The following is a 26,909-nucleotide window of genomic DNA, read 5'->3' as shown; positions in this document are numbered from 1 at the left end:
GAAAAATTGATTTGGTGTGTCATTTTTTTTTATAGAGTATCGCGTACCTATTTATAGATTTAAATATGGGGGAAAAGGCTATGTATATTTAACTGTATGATCTACTAAACTTATATAGAAGATATTATACGTTGATGGAAGTTATTGTAAGTGACGGTGTATGACCAGCATTTGATACTTTGAATGGTGATATTGGACGTATTCTATCATAGCTTAGATGTCCATTGATTCTGATTCCAGTCAGACCAGTTTAAATGATACTGGCAAAGCCAGCCTTGGACTGTAGACTCTCTTGCTTGACTCTTCTTGCTATTTACATAACTTACGGAGTAATATTTCATTCGTGGTTCTTTAGTGGCTATCCTTGATGTATGTCTTGATGTTGAGTCTGATTCTGATATGGACACAAATAGGTGATTTCCATGCTTTCACTTCTTTCCTGTAAAGATTACTTCAATTCAATTACTTACTTCTTCTCTTTCTCTTTCAAACTAGTTTCAATTGTCTCTGTAACTTTTGGGATAGTTGAAGTATTATTCATGATATTTAAGTTCTGTACTAAGAATTCACTATGAGTCTCAAGTAAACGATTCAATGGATCACTCATTTTATTAATACCCTCAGTTAATAACTTATACGGATCATTTGATTCAATCGACTTATCCATTATCCACTTTCGTCGTCAGTATACTTCCCTTTTGGCTGGTACTTATAATAAATAGTATCACCAAAATCATAAATTTTACAAACCACAAATATTTCAAGACGCGCTTCAAAGTCCGCGTATTAAAATATAACGATCTGATCTCATAGAACAACCTTTGAATTGGTTTGATCATAAGTGAAAGGGGGTATGTCATTTTCAGATGATTCTGCCTTTGATGATGATGATTCAGAATTAGAAGCCATTGTCACTAATGGTGTTAATGTCCCAATTATTTCTAAACCACCACCACAATCCAGACCTAAACAAAAGTCAAAACCTCAATATGAAGAAATTATTCAACCCATACCAGGAGCTATCAACCATCACGCTATAGATTATTATAGCTTAGCCACTTATATATATCCTACCAACTTTGAAGTTAGAGACTATCAATTCAATATTGTACGAAGAGCCTTTTATGATAATTTATTAGTGGCATTACCTACTGGTTTAGGTAAAACATTCATTGCATCAACTGTTATGTTAAATTTCCTACGATGGTTTCCTGATTCGAAAATTATATTCATGGCTCCTACTAAACCTTTAGTAGCACAACAAATTAAAGCTTTTTGTTCTATAACGGGGATCCTGACTAATAAAGTTGCTATTTTATTAGATAAAACCAGAAAGAATAGAGGGGAGATTTGGGATTCGAAACAAGTGTTTTTCACTACTCCTCAAGTGGTTGAAAATGATTTATCATCAAGTTTAATTGATCCTAAATCTATTTCATTATTGGTTATTGATGAAGCTCATAGATCAAAGGGGAATTATGCTTATAATAATGTGGTTAAATATTTAGAACGATTTAATCGATCTTATCGAGTATTAGCCTTAACTGCTACTCCAGCTTCTACTGTGGATGGAGTTCAAGAGATTATTGATAATTTAAAAATATCGAAAGTTGAAGTTCGTACTGAACAAAGTATTGATATTATAAAACATATGAAACGAAAGAAAATCGTACGAAGAATAATTCAACAATCAGATGATATTAATGAATGTGTTGATTTCTTATGTATCGCTATAGCTCCCATGTTAAAAGAGGCAAATGCGAAAGGTATTTATGATGTTACTAATCCCAAATATATTAATTTCTTTACTTGTATGGAAGCATCAAGAAGAGTAATGATGAATACATCGATGGCATCAGGATTCAAATGGGGTAATATACATCTTCTTCTGATAATTGGAGTGGTGGGTCAATGTTTTAAACGATTGAATATTTATGGGGTTCGATCATTTCATAGTTATTTCATTGAAAAGTATAAAGAGTTTGAAGCTAAATTTAATAATCCCAAGAATAAAAAATCGAAATTAGCCACAGATTTTTATTTTCATCCAGCTATTAAGGATTTACTTAAACGATCGGAAGAAATCCTTAATGATGATACAGAATTCAGTCATCCTAAGATTCAAGCCTTAGTTGATGAATTAGATTTATTCTTTGGCGAAGGTAAAGATGATTCAAGAGTTATTATATTCACTGAATTTAGAGAATCAGCCTTAGAAATAGTTCAATCGATTGAAAAAATCGGTAAGAATTTAAAACCTCATATCTTTATTGGTCAATCTAAAGAGAAGGATAAAGTTGATGATGATTCTGAAATAGGTACAAATAAGAATAAAAAGGGCAAGAAGAAAGTTGATAATCGATCGTCAGAGAGAACCAGCTCTGAAAATGCTCAAATAACAGGGATGAATCAAAAATTACAAAAGGAAATCATTAAAAAATTCAAAGCTGGTACGTTTAATATATTAGTTGCTACTTCCATTGGTGAAGAAGGGTTAGATATTGGTGAAGTTGATTTAATTATATGTTATGATTCGACTAGTTCTCCGATTAAAAATGTTCAAAGAATGGGTAGAACGGGTCGTAAACGAGATGGGAAAGTGGTATTATTATTTTCTGGTAATGAAGAAACTAAATTCAATAAAGCTATGGATGGATATGAATATATTCAACAACATATTCAAAAAGGGGAGTTAATTCGATTACAACCTCAGAATAGAATTATCCCTAAGGAGTATGAACCTAAAGTTGAAAAGAAGTTCATTGAAATTCCAGATGAAAATAAAGAATTAAAAGTTGAAGATGATGCGGATGAGATTATTAGAATTGCTACTGAATATATGATTGGTAGTTCTAAGAAGAAGAAAACTACCAAAAAGAATGGTAAAGCGGAGAAGAAACAGAAACAATTCTTTATGCCTGAAAACGTTGAAACTGGATTTAAGAGTGCCAATACTATGGTTCGTAGAATTGATGATAATGATGATGATGATGAAGCTAGTGATCATGAATCTTCAAGGCCTCGAGATTTCCTTGATACTATTGTTGATTTTGATAGTGATGATGATCTTCCTATTGGTAAGCGAAATGAAAGTATTAGTAATTCCAAGAAGACTGATACTAGTGTGGGAGGTACCACTAATGATAATTCATCTACATTTTATGAGCTATCTGATCATAGTAGTGAAGATGATGATCTGATACCACTTGCAAGCACAAAGTTGAATAAAAAGTTACCACATAGATCATCTTCTTCATCACCACCACCGCCTATTGAAAGAGGAATAATTCCAATGCCACAAATAAAAAGATCTTATGCTCCAGAACCTTCTATTATTCGTAATAATATATCTTCACCATCGCCAGCAGTGGAAAGAGGAATAATACCAACTCCACAAATGAAAAGATCATATATTCAAGAACCTATCATTACTCCAAATACGAGTACAACATCTAAGAAGAAGACGCTTGGAGTGAAAAGACCACGGATTCAAAATGATATATTAGGACAATTACAACGACAATCCAATAAAATCATCAAGACTTCATCACCTGAAGTGACTATCGTAATAGATGACGATGAAGATGATAAAGAAGATGAAGATCTTCCCTTAAGCTCAATAGGAAACTCGGGTCATTTGGATGCAAATAGTACATTAATAGAAGAGAAACAAAATTCCAATCACCACAGTATTAACCTTGATGACGAAGAAGAAGACGAGTTTGATAATGATGAGTTTGATGATAGTTTAGATGACGAATTACTCCGATTACCCACCAAGACAAGTATTGAATTGAGAGAACCGACATTAGAGCCAGATATTATCATGGATAAAGATTTCCCCCTTGATTTCAAGCCAAATGATGGATTTCTTAATGAAGATGATAAGTTGGAGTTATATACTTATTATTATTTTAATTTAGACGGTGATGATCAACAGAAATCATTTGATCCAAATTTAGGTGTGAATAGTCGGGGTAATATTGGTCATAGTAAGAAATCGAATCAATTGATAACCATGATTAAGATTGCAAATGAAGTAAAACTGGCAGATGCTGATGCAAAGATAGAAGAGTATAAGAGAAGAAGTAAGAAACGTAATCCTGATGTAAGTGATATCAGAGATATGGTAATTATTGAAGAGAGAGAATAATTTATAGAGTAGTCAGACTTTTGTATATAGGTTTAGAAACAATGGGAACAACATTAAAATAGGATGCAAAATAATAGTATAACACTTTCGGGTAGAATTTACCCGGACACGTACTTTCTTCAGCATTTTTTTCAAACTATCACCAAACAGGGCGACATAAAAAAAACAAATGTTAAAAACTTTTTTAAACTGTTTATACTCTTCTTTCTTCTTTATCTTTATGCAGGGGCATTACGTGTATCGGTGAAGAGTTACTCTGAGATCATGTTTTTGCTGGTTGAAAACTATAACCTGACAACTCCTTGATATTGTATCCTTGTGTTACGAATATTAGGGGAATTTTTGGAATACCGTTTATCATTTGATTGATTAAAGATGAAGAAGAAGATGGATTATGGAGATGAATGAATCGAATCGAATGACACTTTATTTTAAAGGTTATTCATTCAATTTCTTACTGCTTACTTTACCACTTATTCAACCCTTTTCACGTTGGAATCATGAGGACATTAGTCTAATATGAAAATTGGATAAGAGTGTGAGGGAGTAGATACAACAATATATTCTATATACATCTGATTGATCAATTGATCATTATTTTATTTTTGCCTTGTGCCTCGCTCGGTCTAGTGTTCACCCCTTAGATCTTGAGCTGGATACAATCTAAACATAAACTATGTTTATGGTATGATTCATGTAATGGGCTAGAGAAAACTTTATTTAGATTTACTTTGAGTACGATAACACCAAGGTTTCTTTCGAGAGATTGGATGGTGGTATTGTAATTATTAATCTTTACATTCTTGTAACTTCTCCTCTAATGTAGTCTGTAGTATGAGCTTATATGATGTGAATTACTTCGTCATTGGTTACTATGTTTGCTTCACCGATGTTTATTTTTGTATGAGCCACCCACAAACAAAAATTGGCAGTAAAAAAAAATTGAGATGAAAAAAAAAATTGAGCACCCATCTTTCAACTCCAGAGCTGTCTTTGGTACATTCAATCGTTAGACGTTTAACTATATCATCAATATGTTTAAAAGATTCACCAAAGAAGAGATCCATTCTCGTTCCAATATCAAATCCTCTGCTCAAAGAGGATTGAAAAGTAGATTCATTGATCAATTTCCTGATGTTGAAGAAGTAGTTGAATTAATCATACCGAAGAAATCACAAATCATTTTAATAAAATGTGAAGAAAAAATCCAATTATATTCCATGAATGAAGAAGTAGTATTCTTTCAATCATTTGATGATTTAATTCCTCATTTAAAAGTGGTTCATAAATTCCCTCAAAGTTTCCCAAGAGTTCAAGTTGATAGAGGTGCTATTAAATTCGTTTTATCAGGTGCTAATATCATGTGTCCTGGTTTAACATCTGCTGGAGCTAAATTACCCGAAGAGAATATTCCAGTTGATTCTATAGTTACCATCTATGCTGAAGGTAAAGAACATGCATTGGCCATTGGGAAATTAACCATGAGTACTGATGATATTAAATCCATAAATAAAGGTATTGGTATTGAATTATTACATTATTTAGGTGATGGTTTATGGAATCTTACCGAATAGGGAGGATTGTATATAGTATGTACATTTGTTATATATAACGTTTTATCTTAATGCATTTTCAATATAAATGGTTTGATTATTAGATAAATTAAATTCATTAATTTGAGAGAATACATTTGTATCAAGGTATTCTTTTAAATCATTTTGATAATAGTAGATGTGAAAGTTTAAGATTGATGAGTTATTCATAATCAGACGAGATATGATTCCTTTTAATTTAAGAATGGTTAGATTTAATAATATCGTTTTCGTGAATATCTCATTTTCATTATTAATTTTTAATTGAACTTTATTTGATGCCTGGTGAATGGTGGAATCAACCTTATCATCAACATTATACTTTTGTAATAATATCTCCCATCTGATCTTATTAGATATCACATACTCGGGTTGATTAATCGTTGATTTATACTTTGAGATGAAATATAATTCTGCATTTCGAATTTCAGATTCTAATAATGGACTACCATTAATCATCGATAATCTGACCCCTTTACCTCGTTTATGATCTTCACATTCGAATCGAGCGATTAATTGGATAAACATCTTTTCCACCATTTGATCTTCTGTTTGATCTCCTGCTCCAACTATTTCGAAAACAGGATTATTATTGATTCGTAAGTTTTGGAGATTGGGAAGTTGGATTGACAATTGATCAATGAATGTCCATTCATTCACTTGATTATATCGTATATCTAATTGTTGGATACTCTTGTTGATGATGAGGTCAGATATGGTTGTTATGTGATTATCTGAGATTAATAATGTTTCAATATGCGGGAATGAACTTAAATATAATTTTGAAAGTTTATTAAATGATAAATCAATGAATTTCACATGGGGAGGTAAGTTCAATTGGGTGAGATCAGTATCAGTGTAGTTATTATTTGATAGATGGATTTGAGATAAATTTGGGAAACTTTTCAATATGAGATTTACTTGATTTATAGATATATTGGTGGAATTTAACTTTAAAATGGTTAATGATTCATGATTTAAGGAGGATAAAGTCAGATCAAGGGATGTATCAGGAAATTTATTCCCATTCAAGTTCAAATTTGATAAATTGTTCAAATGAGAAATGATCTTATATATTGATGATAAATTATTAAAAAGATTAAAACTTAAATCAAGATAAGTTATATTTTGTAAATCTTTAAACACGACCGCTTCTTCATCATTATCAAAGGCATCAACAATCCCCTTCCCATTCAAACTCACCGATGATAGATTCTTAAACTCAGATTGAATTCGATTCAACTTTTCAAATCCGAGTTCTTCCACTAATTTAGTCCCAAATTTAATATTCCGTTCATGATAATTATCAACATTATAATACTCTCTTATGAACACCTCGATGAAATTAAATCGATCATGACAAATCTTTTTGTTATTAAACTTTATAAATGATCCACTTAAAGGAACATCAACTTTGAAATAAGATTTATCATCAATATTACCATTATTCTTCCCTCTGTCAGGATTATCCCATTCAATACCATAAATTAACGTATTTTTCCAATTATGATCAGGAGGGAAATAGCCAACGAATTTGATAGTCCCAATATCATCATCAATGGTTGATATTCGATCATATAATCGAAATTGTGTCATATAAGTTGCATGTAATTTGATAAGTAATTGATGTTTACCTTTACCGTTTGATCTGTATTTGTGGTTATGTTAAAGTAGTGCGGCAGAGGTTTCACAATATTTACTATTGCGTCATGGATGTTGAATTCGATGGAGTATCGGAATGAATGTTTTCATTTTTAAACTAAAGGGAAATCCCATATTTCAATGGTAGAAAAGTTTTATTCTTTAATGGGGGAATATGTTAATCATGAAGATCTAGTTCAAAAAGATGATACAGCCTTAGTTATTGAATGCTCATTTGTAATTTATGGTTTGGTACGAAATGTATAACGAATATGATGATATGGGTTATGGTTAGAATATCACGAATTTAAGTGATTCCGTTAGAAGAGCATTAGTTAACTGGATTTGTGATTCATCAAATAAAAATTTAAAAAAGACCAAGACGGCATGATATTTTAATTGAAGAATCTGAGAAGTTTTATAATCAATGGAATTTCTTTACCACTATAGAAGTAATGGATAAAGACTTTTGATTCATCATAGAAACACCACCACCAACCCAACAAAGTTTCAAGATCAAAATAGACATCAATGAATACCAAATGCTGATGATCGAGGTATGGAGGAATTAGCCCTGATTTTTATCTGAATCTTTGAAACAATATATATCCCGTTGTACCAGTTTATACTAATTTTGTCGTTGTCTATTAAAAGATGGCAAGCAAACTCAACATGTCACCATCAAGATTCTACTGATAGAAGTAATTAAAGCTGAGTCAGACTCTACAAGAAGAAACAGTGGGCTAGTACAACCCTTCATACGTAAAATAATGATCCTAAAATACAAATATTGCAACATTATAAAGTGTCTGAATACCCTTGAGAATCCTTTAATTCCGATCATGAGAGGATTAATAAAAGAGTTAAATTCTTAAGGTTATGAAAAATGGTTTGAGAAAGAGTTGGTTGAGATTCGTCAATGGAGTGGTAGGCTTGATTTGAAGTTGATTCATTAAATCAGCTACCTGGAAGACGTAATAGGTAATTTTATATATTTAATTACTAACTACTATTCAACAAAGCTACGTTTTTTGCTTTTTCCAATAAATATTGATTTAACATTAGCCAAATCCCATTTGACTCTTTGTTCAAATCTATCCTTTTCACGTTGACGTTCACTTTCACTTTCTTCAAGATTATTGTAGCCTCTGTTGAAGGCTTGGTGGGATTTTCCAAAATCGATCACTACTATAGACTTAAGCTTTTCATTATATAAGAAGTTCCCTAAATGAACGTCTCCATGACTTATGTTACGTGCATGAAGACGTTTAATGACATTTAATACCTTTTGTTCAATTTCATCAGTTAAAGATATTTTATCTAATGTTAAGCCTTCTTCCTTACTGAGTTTGATATAGCATCCACTAAGACTTATTTCTTTTAAGGGTTCTAACTTCTGCATAAAGCCTCTATTTTTATTTTCAATGTATCCAATTTCAACAAATTTAGGTATGGGGACGTTTTTACCTTGTAGTAATGAGTAACTACTAGCTTCTCTGACGAAGCTCGCAAAACTTTTGTTAATACAATTACCGAAACTATTAAAAGAATTGCTTGCAACCAATCGATCTCTAATTGGATCAAACACTTTATATAAAAAGTTATCCTCGTCCTCAATAATAGTTGAATAGTTCTTGTATATGGTATCCCCACTAAGAAAAGATTTTATCTTTATAGAACTAATATCCAATCTTTTGAAAGTATGGTTCTTAATTAATTTTGAAAATTTAACCAATGAGATATCTTCATCAAATTCTTTGAAGAATTTACCCTCAAGGAATTTTAACTTATTGTCGTAGTTTTCAATTTCAAATAAGGAATAATCATTTCCATCTTCATCTTCATCTTCATCTTCATATTCATATTCATATTCATCAGTATCATCATCATCTTCAATATATTCTTGGCTGTAAAACAGATAAAACCTTTCAATAAATTCCAGATCAATAGCAATACCTCCAAGTGAGTCACCGGTATTACAGTCAGATACCAAATTATTATTATATACTTCTTCGGATTTAGCTGATGGAGGCATGTTTGCTGTCAGTGTCAATATATCATTGGGATCAAGTCCAATATTAGCAGGTGGGACTTTTGAAAGCATTTTGTGAAACAAGCTTAATTTTTGATACCTTTGCTTGGTAAGAGAGTTCTTTTCATCAAGACTAAGAGCTATAGAATTTTTAAATAATTTAAACTTATCATCATCAAGCTTTTTACAGTATTTAATGATGAAAGCCATAAAGAAAATTGGTATGGAAAGTTTCTCCCTAATGGGATCAAATGGTATTAGCTCACGACTGACTCCACGTAATCCAGATAAGCTTGAATTTTCCAAAGGTTCTAGATCAAGGACCACCCCGATTGAAAAATCATAATCAGAGAGGATAAAACATCCCGACGTACAAGTTATTGCCTGCAAAAAACCTTGCAGGAATAATTCCACAAAAGCTTTGCATCCATAAACACCCTTATCTCTCAAACACTGAAACATTTCAAATTTTTCCCTAACTCCCCCTTTTTTCAACTCTATAGGGACAATCAACTGATTGTTGATAATCACTTTTATATCTGGAATACACCTTGCTGAATTATTCTCATCAAATATAATATTCGCCGGTTTTTTAGTAACCTTCACTTTATAATCGAAAAATAAATCCTTCACAGAACGCATATATTGCAACATATAGTCTTCTAACAATCTTTCAGAGGAAGGTTCATCGAAATCTGAAAGCTTTCTAGGTAATGATTTTAATTGGATTTTGTTAGGGGTGATATTAAACAAAGATAAATTCTTTTGCAAAAAACTACTTTTAGTTAAAGTGGATTTTGGATAGTAAAATCCATGCAATCCAAAAAAGCTATTATGGATGTCGTACTTGAAATCTGATCTATAAGAATTGAAGGTATTTTTAGGAATTATTGATGTAGTATTCAAATTAATCAAGTGATCATTCTGGACTTGTTGAACTTGTTCTTCGGATTGAAATTGAAATATAGTTCTAAAGAACTTTAATGTAATGGTATATGAAGTAAATCTCTTAATTTTTTCGAAATCTAAACCAGTTTGAGCAATTCCATCAATTAAAATAGAAATAAGACTTCCTTGATAATTTATGGCAGTTTCATACTCTTCTGTTGAAATATCATTTATAACATAGAACAGATTGATTAGTTTATAAAGTAAAATTAATACCGGCTTGAAGTTGTCAATATCATCCTCTTGAACAAATTTAAGCAATTCTGCTTTTGAAATTGAGTTAGGTTCCATATTGTTTAGGAATGATTCTAAATCTCGTAGCCCATTAATATATTGATTACCTACTTCATCATCTTCTAACACAGAAAATAGATTAATTGATTTGTTTTGATTTTCAATGTAGAATTTTACTAAGTGTTTCAAACTAAGTAACTCTTCAAGACGACCCATATTTACCTTTATCAAATCATGTATTTCTAAGAATTGGTGTTTTTCAAAAAATTCCAAAGATAGAGTAGAGTATAAATTAATAATTTGTATATTTATATACATTATTTACATTATTTACAATTTTTTGCCGTTATAAATGTCGCATAACAAGAAAAATAAGGAAATTGTAAAATGGTAGCACTGAAAATATGTAAATAAAAAAATAAAAAAATAAAAAAGGGCAAAATTCAAGAAAGAGACAAGATTATTCGGTGGTTCTTCATAGGTATGGTTAACTGTTTTATAGTAATACCAAGAATCATGAGAATTATCAAATCTCCTTGATTTGTGTTAAATTATTTAATTCCCTGATGTAATATTTATGTTGATAGTATAGTACTGATATTTACTTCTAGTTAGGGTAAAATTAAGGATACAAACATCCACACCGCAGTACTTAACATTATAATGGACATAATTTAAGGGAAACAGAATGGGAGTTATTATACTGATAAATAATGAGTGATTAATAATGCCACAGTTCAGTTCAAGTTTTATCATATGATATTTATCATATGTAGGAAATAATATATTAATTAATTAATTAAAATTAAGGGTATCTATTGTTATCTCTAGATCAATATTAATTAAATTAGTGATGATGAGATAACAATGGATGGAACAGTCTTTGGGATCAATTAAGAATTTAAAGTGAGAATGAGACCATCCTGTATATAAACCACTCTTAGTAACTTCACACGACTCTTAAACCAGAACCAGAAAAAAAATTCTCACTCTCTCACAGTTTAACTAGCAACCTCCATAGTTAACTCATAAATCTCCATAGTTAAGGCCCAAAACAGACCAAAACAGACCAGAACAGACCAGAACAAAAGAACAGAAGAACAAAATTTATTTATTTACAGCAGGGAACAAACACTTTACCCTTTCTTTATTTATTTATACATTAATCAATCAATACCATAATCAGATAGTTAATCAATAGATACTACTAGATACTACTACTACTTGGATCAATCAAACCATCATCATCCCAAGTTAACTTTACCTGATTCAAAATCAGATCATTATCAAATCATTTGTCTGGCCTGACCTTGCCCCCCCCCCTCACTTAACCTTAATTATCAAGTTTACAACCAACCTCTATAAAATCATCTACCCTCATCTACATTGGTTTGAATCTACTTTAGTTTTGCTCTTATTTTCATCAAATGTTTGACTATATTGGCCACGATTAAATCCCAACCTTTCATCTCATTTAGTAGTATACATACCTTCCTTCCTTTATTATTGCTACTACTACTACTACTATATTAATCATGCCATCAACCATCCCACCATCACCCCCTGTGATATCAACTTCCCCTCCGTTCACCAATCAAGAAAACAATAACGGTGATTCATCATCCACTAATAGTCTGGCTGGTCCAGTATCAAGTGGCGGAGGTCGTTTCAGTCCAACTTCTTCATCATCAAATAATACAAGACATCATAATAATTTCTTATCTTCATTACTACAAAAATCAGTAACAAGATCAAGAGAAAATTCCATAACTTCAACTTTAGATGATAATACTATCACTAATCCATCTTCAAGTAATGAAGATTCAAATTTAACTTTAAAATCTTTACCTTTTAAATCTCCATCCTCCGATCCATCCGTTTCTTCAACTTCAACTATAACAAGTCTAAATCATCATTATATTAACTCATTAAGATCATCTCATTCTGCATCACCCGTTAAAGAAACCAATCGAGTGTTTTTAGAATTTGATCCTATAACTAAACGTAAAGTTTTAAATACGTTTGAAATTTTAAAAGAAATTGGTAGAGGTGAACATGGTAAAGTTAAATTAGCCAAAGATTTAATTAATAATGAATTAGTGGCTATTAAAATTGTAAATAGAAAATCAAAACGTGATAAAGCTTCCAATTTAAGATCTTCATTAAAACCTTTAAATGATTATGAATTAAAAATTAAACGAGAAATCGCCATTATGAAAAAATGTAATCATAAATATATCGTTAAATTAAGAGAAGTCCTTGATGATTTAAATTCTTATAAGATTTATTTAGTATTGGAATATTTAGAAAAAGGAGAAATCAAATGGAAACGATTAAAATCAGATCCTCCTATCAATATAACTATACCAGAAGATTCCACCACAATCATTCCTTCATCTCATCCAGATGAAATCCCATGTTGTGGAAGTAATCAACAACATGTTTTATTCCAACATCATCATAATCATCATCGAAGATCAATCAGTCATGAAGATGAAAATCTTCTTTCGGATGAATTCTCCCCTAATTTAACCTTCAAACAATCAAGAAAAATCTTTAGAAATGTATTATTAGGGTTGGAATATTTACATATTCAAGGTATAGTTCATCGTGATATTAAACCGGCTAATTTATTAGTTAGTCTGGATAATATTGTTAAAATTAGTGATTTTGGAGTATCATTTGCTTCATCATTAAATGAAACTGATGATGGTTATCTTGTTAATGAATATGATTTAGCTAAGACTGCTGGTACACCAGCATTTTTTGCCCCTGAATTATGTCAAACTAATTTCTCATCAACTTCATCTACAAGTCCTAGTTTACCTAAAATTGATTATAAAATTGATATTTGGGCTTTGGGAATCACATTATATTGTCTTTTATTTGGGAAAGTTCCTTTCAACGCTGATTCTGAATTTGAATTATTTCAAGTGATTGTAAATGAATCATTAAAGTTCCCTGATCATAAAGATTCATTCAATTCTCCTGCTCAAGTTACTGATTTAGAATTTGATTATGCTAAGGATTTATTATCAAAATTATTAGATAAAGATAGTACTACCAGAATTGAAATTAAAGATATAAAAGCTCATCCTTTCACATTAATGGATTTAGAAGATGATATTGAAGGATTACATGAATTATTACATTTAAATGCCGATGAAGATGAAATATATGATTTAAATTTCGATCTTATATCCCAAAACATTACATCTCAAGATATAAATAATGCGGTGATTGGAATTGGATCAAGAATTACCAGAAGTTTAGTTAAAGCCATTAAAGCCGGTGGGTTAAAGGATTCAGAAATTAAGAATAAATTTGCTGCTTTACAAATTGAACATTCAAGAAGTACTTCAAGTGATGATTCATCAGGTAGTAATTCTCAACATAATTCTTCAACTAGATTAACCAATGGTTTATTAAGAAATGATAATAATAATCATTCATTTATTTTATCAGAAGGATTTCAAATGGGTCCAACTCTACCCCTTTCGACGGCTACTAGTGTTTTAAAACATGATAATTCAAGTCATACATCATCTGCTCCTCATGTTCCATCGACTTTATCCCAACAAACAAGTTTACAAGCTACTCCTACTCAATCTCAACAATCTACATTATCAAGATCTTCATCATTATCTATTGCTGGCATTAGAGAAGGAAGATCAATCTTACATGATATGATTGAACTGCATGCGGGTGGTAGTAATCCATCCAGTAGAAGAGGTAGTTCAGTAGGGATCGTTGAAGCTCCTAGAATTGAAACGAAGAGAAATGTGGGTGGTGATTTATATTTGAGAAATCAATCTGTAGTGGAAACATTTAAAGATATTCAACAACAAGATGATAAAAATAGAAGAAAATCATCATTATTATCCAGTACTAATTCAAATCCTTCAACTGCTAAGAATTCAATTGCTTCACAAATGGAATCCACTAAATTAGCATCACGTCAATCTTCTAATAATAGTGGTATTGCTGCTCCTATACCTGTTCCTGCTAATTCCGGAAAATCTTCCATCACATCAAACACAGATTTCTTACCTAATGGCGGTGGAGTTCCGAAATATACAAGTCAATTAAGAGTTGGACCAATCAGTATTTTAGAGGATTCAGAACGAAGACCATCATCCGTGATGTCATTACCTTCTAATGGAAGTTTTGCATCATTGGATAGTATTAATGATGATTATCTTTGTTTGAAATATCAAGAATATACCAAGAGTCGTCAAGAACTTAAGAATAGTCGTAATGAAGGAGTGGCACCAAAAGTATCTCATAATCATACTCATTCTGATACGAAGGTTTTCACTCATCCTGATGATATTGAACTTTCGGAGAAATTTAAGAGTTTTGATTTAGGTTCACTGATGAAATCTCCTGGGTTGATTGATGAAAATTTAATCGCTGGTCATGGTCATGAAGATGAAGATGAGGATGAAAATGATCCAAAATCATCGATACCATTGACTAAATTTGAATCGAGTTCATCTTATTCATCATATAGTTCGACAAGATCATCCTCTAGTGCATGTGCCGATGGGGATGTTGAATGTGATGGAAAAGATGATGATGATGATGACGATGAAGAGGATGATGAAGAAGAAGGTGATTTAACGTTAGCATTCAGTTCAAAAGTGACTCCTTTATCAAGACCTAAATTATTTACTTTGGATCATAGAGCAAGATCTCATGAATCTAATTTACATGGTTTAGGCCATCAAACAAATCAACCACCTCCAACTTATGAAGTTCCATTTATATTCCAACATCAAGGTAATGAACCTGAATTTGAAGATTTACCAGAGGATTTAATGACTAATGTTCATAGACCTAGTATTGCTGTTGCTGCTGGAGCAAGATTAATGGTTCCATCTGATTCATTAACTACTAGTAATGGATCAACTACCACTTTACAAGGAGCTGATTATACTAATCTTCCTGCTCGTATTTTAAGTCCTGATTTACCATCATCACCTCTTGTTCATTCCCAATCAGTTGGATCACCACAACCAATACAATTACCATCGGCAATAACGGAAAGAATCAGCAAACAAGTTAGAGTCTCATCACCATTGAGTATTCCAGTTCATGCCACCACCCCAACCACTACAATATCTACTACTACTGCTAAAGCTACTGTGATAGCCAATTCTTCATCAGTTGCAACGGGTACTACCTTTAAGAAGAAACATAATTTAGGATTACGAGAAAACATCTTTAATAATCAATTCAATAATCATTATAAGAAAGATCCGATTTATTCCCCATTCCCTACTGCTATTCATCTTGATAATGATAAAGATGCGTTAGTGAAAGCTACCACTCAGAAACATAATGAACATCGACCTAATTATTATAGATCGAATTCTATCACGGTAGGATTGTTACAGCATGAAAGAGAAGAACGTAGTCTTTAAGTAGATAAGTATCTTTAATATATATAAGTTTAATTCTTATCTTAAACCGTATAATTTCATTGTAGATCCCTTCCTTACATTAAGGTGATATGGTGTTATGATGCCTCATTTTTTTGCAGACACGTAAAAAAAATGAAGGTAAACTGCAAAAATTTATCATTTAAAATTTATAGTTTAAAAAATAAAATTAAACTGCAAATTTCTCTTTTTGTTTACATTTTGAATCAGACAATTTTTTTTTCTTCTGTTTGGTATCGTGTTACATGTAACCAATTTATATTTACAGCCAACCAATAAGTCATTCTTCTTTCGTTCTTAGACCTTATCAGCATCATCATCATGTCTAATCAATCTCAGAAAGAAGACATCAGGAGTCAATTATCTGATTTCCAACGACGTCTCTTTAATAAGAAATCTCAATCTTCTTTGACGAGTAATAATCATGGTGGGGTTACCAATCAATCAAGATCGTATGATGATGAAGATCAAGAGAATATCTCACCTCCAGGCTTATCAACCAAACGATCCACCTCAATCCTGGGTGGAAGTAGTAGTAGTGGAACTCGCAATCATAGTCATTTACCTTTACTTGGAGGCCCCTCTCAATCATCATCGTCTAGGCCCCTTAGTGCTAATTTAGGACCAGAATCAAAAGGTAATGATATGAATTTTGTAGTTGGATTAAGTGAAAATTTATTAGGGGAATGTCGTCGATTAACAGTTGAGAATCAAAAATATAAATCAAAATTAAAAGCTTCCTTAGATGAAATGGAAATGATTAAACATGAAATATCTCAATTAAAAAGTTCAAGATCAAATCAATTAAATCAAGAACTGAATTTGAAGGATAAAAATTGGCAATTAGAAACTAATCTTGACAATCTTAATGATCATGTTAATACTTTGACTATTAGTAAGGATAAACTACATCAATTAAATCAAGATTTACAAGTGAAATTCGTTGAACTTCAAAAGGAAAATGATTTATTACATTTGAAAAATGATAAGTTATCAAATGAATTTAATATTTTAAAGACTAATACTACTGAAGAATTAAATGAATTAAATGGTAGGATAGATCAACTTAATGATGAAAATGATGAGTTACATTTAAAATTATCTCAAGATACTACTTCTTCATCTCATGCTTTAAAAGATATAACTAATCTTCGTGCCCTTTCTTCAGAAGATGAACAAGATAATGATGAAGATGAAGATGAAACTTTGGATCTTGATGATATTCTTTTGAAATCTCAAGTCAATAATCATCTTCCTACTATTGATCCTAAAAATCCTCAATTAGAATCTGAAACTTTAAGAGCAACTTTAAATCATTCTAATAGAACTATCGCTAAATTAAGATCAGCTTTATTAAAATTAAGAAAAGAAGTTGAATCAAATAATCCAACGGATAATATTAGAACTACAACTCCATTAAAACTTCAACCTTTAAAAGCAAGAAAATTAACTTCAAGATCATTAACCAATTCATCCCAAAGAAATTCAATCATATCACCTTCAAAGAGAAATTCCACACTTTTAATTTCCCATGATGACACTACCGGTATTAGTGAAGAAAATGAAGAATGGGAAGATTTCATTGGTGACAGTCTTAATATCAATAAACATATATTCCCTAATAATCCTTCTACAACTCCCTCTAAATCAAAAATTGGTAGTCAACGTATACTTCCTCAATTAATTAATTCATCATCTGATTCTGAAAATGAAACTGATGATCAATTATCTCCAACTAGAAAGATTTCAGTTTTATCAAAGGAATTATTAAGCAATGTTAAACCTTCAAAACAAGATCTTGATGATTATGTTAAGGAAAATAATTTAGTATTATTAACTTCAACTCAATATGATACTTTGAATGAACATAGTATCCATTCTATTAAAGAATCTGAATTGAAACAATTAGCTGAAAGTAAAGGATTTGTCATTCTTGGTCAACAGGAATACCAAGATTTAATTGATGATAATGAAATGCAAAAGAAATTAGAATCAAATGGTTTAGTTTCATTACCTATAGATGAAGTACAAGAACTTAAAAATATATCTCAATCATATCAAAATCCATCCCTTGATTATTTAAAACAACATTCGGAATTAAAATCATTCACATTGATTAATAATGATGAGCTTTCGAATTTAACAAAGATGTCAAAGAATTATCAAAATCCATCCGAAGATTATTTATTTAATAAAATTGATAAATTAAACTTACAAACTATGCCCAAGGATGAATATGATCAATATCAAAGTTTACTCATCGATCATGAAAAACCATCCAAACAATATTTAACATCAAAGGCCAATGAATTAGGATTAATCTTAAGTCCAAAGGATTATCATGATGAATTATTGAAAACGATAAATCAACCTTCTATCGAACATATCAAGTCCAAGGCTGAAGGTTTAGGATATACCACGATAGATCATCATGAATTTGATAATTTGAATAGACTAGCCAATAATCCAAATTTGAATGAAGTTAAAGTTCATGCCGATAGATTAGATTTGGTTACTTTATCCAAGAAGGAATATACTGATTTATATAAATCATCAAATGAACCAACTATCGATCAAATCAAAGCTAATGCCAACAGTAAAGGATATCAAATCATGAAATCTTCAGATTTAAGTTCTCTCTCTGAATTGGCTATTAATCCTACCGAAAGACATCTTCAATCGAAAGCTAAAGCGTTGGGATATACTCTTATTGCAGATAATGATTATAATCAATTAACTAATCCATCATTATCTCATCTTGAATCAAAAGCAAAGGATATGAACCATGTTATAGTTCCATTCGATGAACATGAAAAACTCAAACAATTAACTTCGTCTCCACCGTTGGAACATTTAACTTCAATGGCAGATAAATTCCACCATAAACTTGTCCCAGTGGAAGATTATCAAGCCTTACATACTTTGGCCAATGAACCTTCTGTAGATCATATAAAACAGAAGGCGGCTGAACAAAATCATACGTTACTTTCAAATTCAGACTATGAGAATCTTAATACTTTAGCACATAATCCAAGTTTGGATCAAGTCAGATCTACTGCTGGTCAATTAGATCATACTGTTGTCGATACCAACGAATATAACAGATTAGTTCATTTATGTACTTCACCTACTATTGATGAAATTAGAGGATATGCTGATGCTTTAAATTATGATGTCATTGATAAGAAAGAATTATCAACATTAACTAAACTTGCTAATGAACCTGATGTTAATCATATAATAAATAAAGCTAATAATTATGATATGCAAGTTATACCCACCAATGATCTTGGTGATTTGAAAGAACTTGCATATAATCCTAGCCGTAAACATCTCGTTAATCTTGCATCTAAGATGAATTGTGAAGTTGTTGATAATCATGATATTGAAACTTTAAGGGTCAATTCTGATAATCCATCTCATGAACATCTTAATACCAAGGCAAAGAGTGCTGGATTTGCTTTAATTGCCGAACAAGAACTTGAAGCATTGAAAGAAAATGTTCAAAATCCAACTCAAGAATACCTTGCTGATAAAGTTAAAGTTTTCGATTCAGTCATTGTTCCAAATTCTACCCTTGATGATTTAAATAATAAGACACAACATCCTAGTATTGAAGTTGTGAAACAAGTTCTTTCAAGTATGGATTCTACCATAATTCCTAATGCTGAATTAGAATCATTAAAGACATTAGCGCATTCTCCTCCAACTGATCATATTATTGCTAAGGGCGATGAAGCTGGTTTAGTTGCTATTCCGAAAGAAAAATACGCAACCTTAGATCAAACCGCAAATAATCCACCTATGGATTTCCTTAAACAAAAGGCAGAATCATTATTCCATAGTATTATTGAAGCTGACGAATTACAAAGGTTGCAAACATTGGAAGAATCACCTTCTGATGAATTTGTAATTAAATCAGCAGAAAAGAAGAATTTAACTACGATTTCAAATGATGAATTCTCAACCTTATCAAATAATGCCAATACTCCAAGTGTTGAACATCTTAAATCAAAAGCTTCAGCATTAGGCTATGAAATCATTTCTGTACCTGATTATATTTATCTCCTGGAAAAGGCTGAAAATCCTAATAGAGAACACATCAGACAGCTTGTTACCAATATTGGGTATGAAATGGTTCCACAAGATGAGTACCAGGAAATGATCAAATCGATTGAATCTCCTTCTGCTGATTATATTTCTAAACATGCGAAGGAATTAGGAAGTGTGGTATTAAGCGAGGAAGAATATAATGAATTAAACAATTCTGCTCATAATCCAACAACTTATCAAATCAAGAATCATGCTACTAAAGCCGGATTTACTATTATTGAAAAGCCTAAGTTTGAAGAACTTGAGAATATGGCTCGTAATCCATCTATTGATCAAATAAGAAGATCAGCCTCAAATAAGAGATATAGTATTTTGGAAGATGATGAGTTCCAAAATCTTAAGACGTTAGCTAATGAACCAACTAAATTCCATTTAACTGAAAAGGCGAAAGGTTTAGGTTTGGCTGTTATCGGCGTTGAAGAATTGAGCAAATTACAAAATCCATCAAAAGATGATGTGAAGAATCTTGCCCAGAAATTTGGTGCTGTTGTCATTGATGATTCTGAATTAAAGGATTTGAAACAACAAATAGAATACCCAACTAAAGAATTCATTGAAGATCATTCTAAGAAACATGGATTATCAACTTTGTCAAATAAAGAATATAATGAGATATTGGCTAAAGCTCATGAACCAACTCAAGATCATATTATGGAAAAAGCCGCCAAACTTGGATTAGTCGCAATTCCTATACATAAGCATGAGCTGCTCGTTTCAAATGTCGATAGTCCAACTATGGAATATTTGAAATCCAAGGCGTATGCACTTGGTCAAGTTATTTTACCTTCTGAAGAGTATGTTTCACTTCAGAATTCAATCAAATCTCCTTCATTGGATTATTTACAAGATAAATCTCGTGAACAAAACTCAGTTCTTATTAACCAAGATGAATATGAAACCATGGTAAATAGCTTAAACCAACCAAGTTTGGATTATCTTGTCAGATCAGCCGATACTAAAGGATTTGAATTAGTTGAAAGAAAAGAGTATTCTAAGTTGGTATCAGATTTGAAAGATCATGATACTATTAATTTAGAGAAATTACAAAAGATGGCTTCTCATATTGATTCTTCAGTGGTTCCTACTAATGAACTTCATCATTTACAGTCTACAGTTGAAAATCCTCCATTAACATTCTTAAAAGAGAAATCATTGGCGCTTGGTCACACTATTGTTCCCGATGACGAGTATAATGATATTACTTCACAATTAAAAGCTCCAAGTATTGACTTTATCAAGGAAAAGGCTGCTGTAAATAAATTGGTTGTGGTTGATCAACAAGAGTTTGATGAATTAAAAGATCCTAATGCTGAAACTATTACTAAACATGGAGAAAGATTGGGATTCAAAGTTGTTGACAAATCAAATTACAATTCTTTGGTTGATCAAGTTGAGCATCCAAGCATTGAATTCTTGGAAGAACATGCTGGCAAACAGAATATGGCTTTGATTCTGAATACCGAATTCGATCGTTTACACGAGAACATTTCCTCACCATCTGAGTCTTACCTTAAGGAAAAATCTGCTGCGTTAGGTCTTTCTACAATTCCAGATCGTGATTTACAAGAGCTTCAAGCGCTTGCCCATAAGCCAGATAAATCTCACTTGACTACGGTTGCTGGTGCCTTAGGATTATCAGTAGTTGGAACAGAATTATACAACGAGTTACAAAAGAATGCTGACACGCCATCATTGGAAAGACTTAAAACTCTTAGTGATGGTCATGATCATATGTTAATTTCAAAAGGAAGCTTTGAAGATTTAAGCGCCAAGGCAAATAAACCAATTGATGAGATTGCAAAGGAATCAGGATATGAATTAATTTTACCTCTGCAACTTTCAAATTATAAAAAACAAATTGAAAGTCCTTCAGCAGAATATATGAAAGAAAAAGCTGGTGCATTGGGTTTAGAAGTAGTAACTATTGGTAAAATGAAATCCATAAAAGCCGAAGCTAATACACCAATTGAAAAGAGAGCTAAAGATTTTAATCTTAAGTTGCTTACTGCTGAAGAATACAAACAATTAATGATTAACGCTGAGACTCCTCCTCTTGAAAGGATTGAAGCTAGAGCTGCTGTGTTGGGTTATTCCGTTATACATAAGGATGATTTGAAGTTACTTACTGCTAATAAAAACAAGTCAATTCAAGATTTAGCAGAAGAACAAGGTATGTCAGTAATTTCAAAATCTGAATTAGCTGATTTACAAAATCTTGTGGATTCTCCTTCATTAGATCACTTACAATCGCAAGCTTCTGGATTGAATCAAATACTTATTACAAAAGATGCACATGAAAAGTTACTTGAATCTATTGATAATCCAGATTTAGATTACCTTAAATCAAAGGCTATGAATCATAATCAAGCCATTATTCCAGTTGATGATCACGAAAAATTAATCCAAACTGCGAATGAAACATTAGAAGAAAAAGCAGTAAATCAAAATTCTGTTGTTCTTAGTCAAGATGAACATCAAGCTTTGAAAGACAATTCTGATAAGTATCTTGAACATAAGGAGTTATCAGCTGGAAAAGTTTTGGTAGACGAAAAAGAATATTCCGAAATTGTTGAACTGCATAAGAATCCATCAATTGATTACTTAACATCGAAAGCTGAAGCTTTAAATAAGACCGTCGTCTCAAAAGATGAGTTCTCCGAACTTCAAAGTAAATCCAGTAGAAGTGTTGACGAAGTCGCCAAAGAAGCAGGAATGGTGGCTATTCTGGCTGCTGAAATAGAACAACTTAAACAACTTGCTGAAAGTCCATCTTTGGATCATGTTAAGAGCTTGGCCGAAAAGAATGGATGTAATTTGATTCCTAATGATGAACTCAGTTCATTAAACCAAAAGGCATCTGAACTGATTGAAGAGAAAGCATCTAAAGAAGGAAAAGTTGTTGTTGATCTTGCAGACTTTAACTCCATACAAGAACAAGCAACAAGTCCAAGTATCGAACATTTGAAAGAAAAATCTGCTTCACTTGGTTACGCTGTTACTGAGTCGGCTAAATACAAATCCCTTGAAGATGAATTAAATGAAGATCTTGCTATTAAAGCCAAGAAACAGAACATGGTCATTCTTACTGAATCTGAACATAAAGAGTTATTAACTCCAAGTCTTGAGAAGATTGTTGGATTAGCAGCTGGCTTAGGTAGTGTTGTTATTGCAAAGGATATCCATAACGATTTGGTGAATTCATCCAAGATTCCTCTTCCTGAAAGAGCAGCAAAAGAAAACATGAAGGTCATTTCAGATAGTGAATATCAATCGTTAGTTACTCCATCAATTGATAGATTAACCGCTCATGTCGAAAATAATAATTTCGCAATGATTGGAAAAGATGAATTAACAGATTTGAAGGCCAAAGCCAATGAATCACTTGAAGATAAGGCAGAAACTGCTGGTGTTAAAGTATTGAAAGCCGATGAATACGATAGTTTATTAATCAAGGCTCATAAACCTTCTGTGGATGATATTAAGGAAAAAGCAAATGAAAATGGTTACTCTTTAGTTCTTAAAGATGAATTAGAACAATTACAAAAACCATTAGATGAACGAGCTGCAAGTGAAGGAAATGTTTTAATCAAGCGATCCGAATACGAGGAACTTAAGAAATCATTAGAAGAAACCACAGCTGAACAAAATAATCAAACTACTGAAGATTTCCAAGATGCTGAAGATTCATTTGTCATTAATAAAGACGAATTACGAGTTAGAGCCGATAAGTTAGATATGATATTATTAGACAAGGAACAATACCAAACCGAGTTATTAAATACTCAACAACTTTTAACTGAGAAGGAAGCTGAATTATACAAATTAAGAGAACCAAAACCAATTACTAAAGAATCTCTTTTGGAAATGCTGTCAGGAATGGATATGGTTGTCCTTGATAAAGATTTCTATCAAAAGTTAACTGTTCTTTCGAAGAGAGCTGAAAAGCCACCTGTATTAACCGAAGAACAATTACGTGAAAAGGCATCCGGATTAGGATATAGTCTCATTCTTGAAGATAAACTTAAACAACTTCGTGCATTAAGTGATGCTATTGATAATAATGATAAGCTTGTGGAAGTTGGTAAATCAAAAGGATTATTAGTGATTCCAAATTCAAACTTTGTGGGAACTACTACTACCCCAGTAGCAACTTCTAATAATGTTAAAGTCATCCCTTCAACTTATTTCAATCAATTAATAAGATATAAAGGATTGTCTATTGAAAAAGTGTCCGATGAAGTATTTAAGAAACATGCTGAAAAGAGAGGTTATTTCAATAAAGAGAATATTCCTGAAGATTTAGAAGCATTAAGAGATTTACCATCACCAAATGTACCTAATTTCATGAGTACACCACCTCGAACTAAAAGTAAGGAAGCAAAAGTTACTCCAACACCACCACCAAGTAACTTCTCAAATCCTAGTCCTGCAATTCCTCAATCTATATCGATTAATTCTAATATGTCACATTATTCTCGTGCTGCCCCAAGTATTCATGATTCAATTGCTTCAGCGGCTATATTTTCCATGGCTACTAATGTTTCTTTAACTGATAAATCAATGATTCCTGCTATTACTCAAGTTGTGATTGGAGAATATTTATTCAAATATTTCCGTAGATTAGGAATTAATTCCGTTACGGAAAATCGTCATGAAAGATATTTTTGGGTTCATCCATATTCATTAACTCTTTATTGGAGTGAATCTAATCCAATATTATCTAATCCATCTCAAGTTAAAACTAGAGGTGCTGCTATTCTTAAAGTTGAAAGTGTGGATGATAATAATCCTTTACCTACTGGATTATATTATAAGAGTATTATCATTCATTCTACGGATAGAAAGATTAAAATCACTTGTCCAACGAGACAAAGACATAATATTTGGTTTAATGCATTAAGATATTTAATTGATCGAAATGTGGATGAATTATCATTTGATAATGGTAATACTACTACTAATAGTAATCAATCTGATCAATTAGAACAACCATTTGAATCAATTAGAAAAATGAATGATGATCTTTATGAACATACTGAAAGACATTCTCATCCAAGACAACAACAAAAGAGAATTAGTTCAACTCCATCCAGATTAATGCATAGTCCATCACTTTCAAAATTAGGGAGATTTAATTCGGGAAGACGTTAAATAAAAAAAAATAGTTTTCTACACATACAATTACTCTTTCTATATATATTTATTTATTTATTTATCAAAACTTTATTATACAAAAATATTAGTTATTTAATTCACTTTTTCATTAGAATCTTTCTCTTTCATATCATGAGCTATTGGTAAAGTTGGATTTGATGATATTTTAGATTTCATAACCACAAAGAAATCGGGGATTTCATTATCGAAATTCAATAACGTAACCACCACAATCGATATAATACTGACGATAATAGTTAAGCTGAAAATTGAATTATAACAATGATAACCTAATTCACACTTCAAACCTTTGTTTATGGGATCTAATGTTGAATTTGAATCATAAATCTTTCCAAATAAACTAGTGAAATAAATACTAGGTAATATTGGAGCTAATGAAACTATCCCCCAATTTGATGAATAATTCTCCATACCAAAACTATCACCTACTATAATTGGCATAATACAAAATATGAATCCATAAAATAAACCAGTAAAGAATGATTCAAAGGGTAATACACTATCATTTTGAATATTCAATCCCAATAATTGAGTTATGAATAATCCAACAGTAGGAAAGAATAATAATAACGATCTTGGTTTTCCAAATGATTGAGTTATGATATCACCTAAGATCCCACTTAAGATTCTTCCTATACAATTTGCTATTGATATTAAACCGACTTGATATTGTTGATCACGTTGAATAATAATATCATTATTGATTTCAAGTCCTAATAATTTAAAACTTATTAATGCTTTCACCATATATCCTACTGAATATATATACATTTGACCCAATGAAGCCAACGAACCAGTAGTGAAAAAGATTAACCAGAATTTATAAGAATTAAATAATCTTATACCGGTGATATTTGTTAGTTCAGGAGAAGGAGATCTCATTTCTCGATTACGATGATGATGTTGATCAGGCTGAGATTTATTTAAAAGATTTGATCTTCTTGGATTATGTTCGACATCACATAACATTATAGCAGGAGCACATATAGCAAATATGACAATGGAAGAATAAGCTAAAAACCCAAGGAATGATGATGTATCACCAGGGAAAAATAATGATGCAATTACGGAATAAAATAAAGCACTTAAACCATATAATGATAAAGGTAATGAAGTTGCTACTCCTCTTATACTTGGGAAACTTATAGCACAACATTTTAAACATGCATAATTTATAAACGTTGATCCTGAACCTACTAATAATAATAATAGAGCAGATAAATGGACATTATTATATTCATTATCAAATTGTTGTTTCAATCCAAAGTAACCGAATGCAATGAAGGTACCTCCTATGGATAAAGAAGTTGAATAACCTTTTCTATCCACTACTAAACCTGCTAATGGACCACTTACAGAAGCTCCGAAATTCCCAACAAGGGCTATAGTTGAAGAATCAGACACGGTATAATGTAGTTGTTTTGCCAATTGTGGACTATATGATGAATATAGATATAGAGTTCCACAACTGAGCCCAAAGAATGTACATGACAATAGTACGAATACTTTTTTAATTACAGGCAGTATGGCGAATATCATATTGGTGTGTATGGATAAGGATGATTATGAGGGAGGTG

At 31.5% G+C, this 26,909-nt stretch overlaps 8 protein-coding genes across 8 annotated transcripts; 4 read left to right on the top strand and 4 right to left on the bottom strand. All coding sequences in view use genetic code 12, as the record gives it.

Moving 5' to 3' along the window:
* Positions 1–53: 53 nt before the first annotated feature.
* Positions 54–707, bottom strand: DFJ63DRAFT_318602 (uncharacterized protein). The gene has a single exon (XM_064906961.1). The coding sequence runs from the start codon at positions 665–667 to the stop codon at positions 467–469; it is 201 nt and encodes a 66-aa protein (XP_064762844.1). The 5' UTR covers positions 668–707; the 3' UTR covers positions 54–466.
* Positions 708–769: 62 nt separating this feature from the next.
* On the top strand, positions 770–4,351 carry MPH1 (3'-5' DNA helicase). Its single transcript, XM_064903311.1, has one exon. The coding sequence runs from the start codon at positions 854–856 to the stop codon at positions 4,151–4,153; it is 3,300 nt and encodes a 1,099-aa protein (XP_064762843.1). The 5' UTR covers positions 770–853; the 3' UTR covers positions 4,154–4,351.
* Positions 4,352–5,187: 836 nt separating this feature from the next.
* DFJ63DRAFT_286046 (translation machinery-associated protein 20) lies at positions 5,188–5,727 on the top strand (the record flags this gene model as incomplete). Its single annotated transcript, XM_064904942.1, has 1 exon — positions 5,188–5,727. The coding sequence occupies one exon, from the start codon at positions 5,188–5,190 to the stop codon at positions 5,725–5,727; it is 540 nt and encodes a 179-aa protein (XP_064762842.1).
* Positions 5,728–5,748: 21 nt separating this feature from the next.
* On the bottom strand, positions 5,749–7,697 carry DFJ63DRAFT_122721 (uncharacterized protein). The gene has a single exon (XM_064903314.1). It carries the CDS (start codon positions 7,339–7,341, stop codon positions 5,770–5,772), a length of 1,572 nt encoding a protein of 523 aa, XP_064762841.1. The 5' UTR covers positions 7,342–7,697; the 3' UTR covers positions 5,749–5,769.
* A 698-nt stretch (positions 7,698–8,395) lies between these two features.
* Positions 8,396–10,918, bottom strand: DFJ63DRAFT_312823 (uncharacterized protein; the record flags this gene model as incomplete). The annotated part of the gene is made up of 1 exon (XM_064906052.1): positions 8,396–10,918. One exon carries the CDS (start codon positions 10,916–10,918, stop codon positions 8,396–8,398), a length of 2,523 nt encoding a protein of 840 aa, XP_064762840.1.
* Positions 10,919–12,135: 1,217 nt separating this feature from the next.
* On the top strand, positions 12,136–16,026 carry DFJ63DRAFT_285450 (serine/threonine protein kinase; the record flags this gene model as incomplete). Its single annotated transcript, XM_064904899.1, has 4 exons — positions 12,136–14,575; positions 14,666–15,133; positions 15,173–15,685; positions 15,743–16,026. 4 exons carry the CDS (start codon positions 12,136–12,138, stop codon positions 16,024–16,026), a joined length of 3,705 nt encoding a protein of 1,234 aa, XP_064762839.1.
* A 169-nt stretch (positions 16,027–16,195) lies between these two features.
* DFJ63DRAFT_122717 (uncharacterized protein) lies at positions 16,196–25,356 on the top strand. The gene has a single exon (XM_064903313.1). The coding sequence runs from the start codon at positions 16,366–16,368 to the stop codon at positions 25,306–25,308; it is 8,943 nt and encodes a 2,980-aa protein (XP_064762838.1). The 5' UTR covers positions 16,196–16,365; the 3' UTR covers positions 25,309–25,356.
* A 48-nt stretch (positions 25,357–25,404) lies between these two features.
* DFJ63DRAFT_312820 (uncharacterized protein) lies at positions 25,405–26,871 on the bottom strand (the record flags this gene model as incomplete). The annotated part of the gene is made up of 1 exon (XM_064906051.1): positions 25,405–26,871. One exon carries the CDS (start codon positions 26,869–26,871, stop codon positions 25,405–25,407), a length of 1,467 nt encoding a protein of 488 aa, XP_064762837.1.
* Positions 26,872–26,909: the final 38 nt, after the last annotated feature.

Source organism: Scheffersomyces coipomensis (genome assembly GCF_036884675.1).
Source record: "Scheffersomyces coipomensis strain NRRL Y-17651 chromosome Unknown DFJ63scaffold_3, whole genome shotgun sequence".
NCBI lineage: Eukaryota > Fungi > Ascomycota > Pichiomycetes > Serinales > Debaryomycetaceae > Scheffersomyces > Scheffersomyces coipomensis.
The sequence above is the reverse complement of the archived record's forward strand: the minus strand, read 5'-3'. Positions and strand labels throughout refer to the sequence as shown.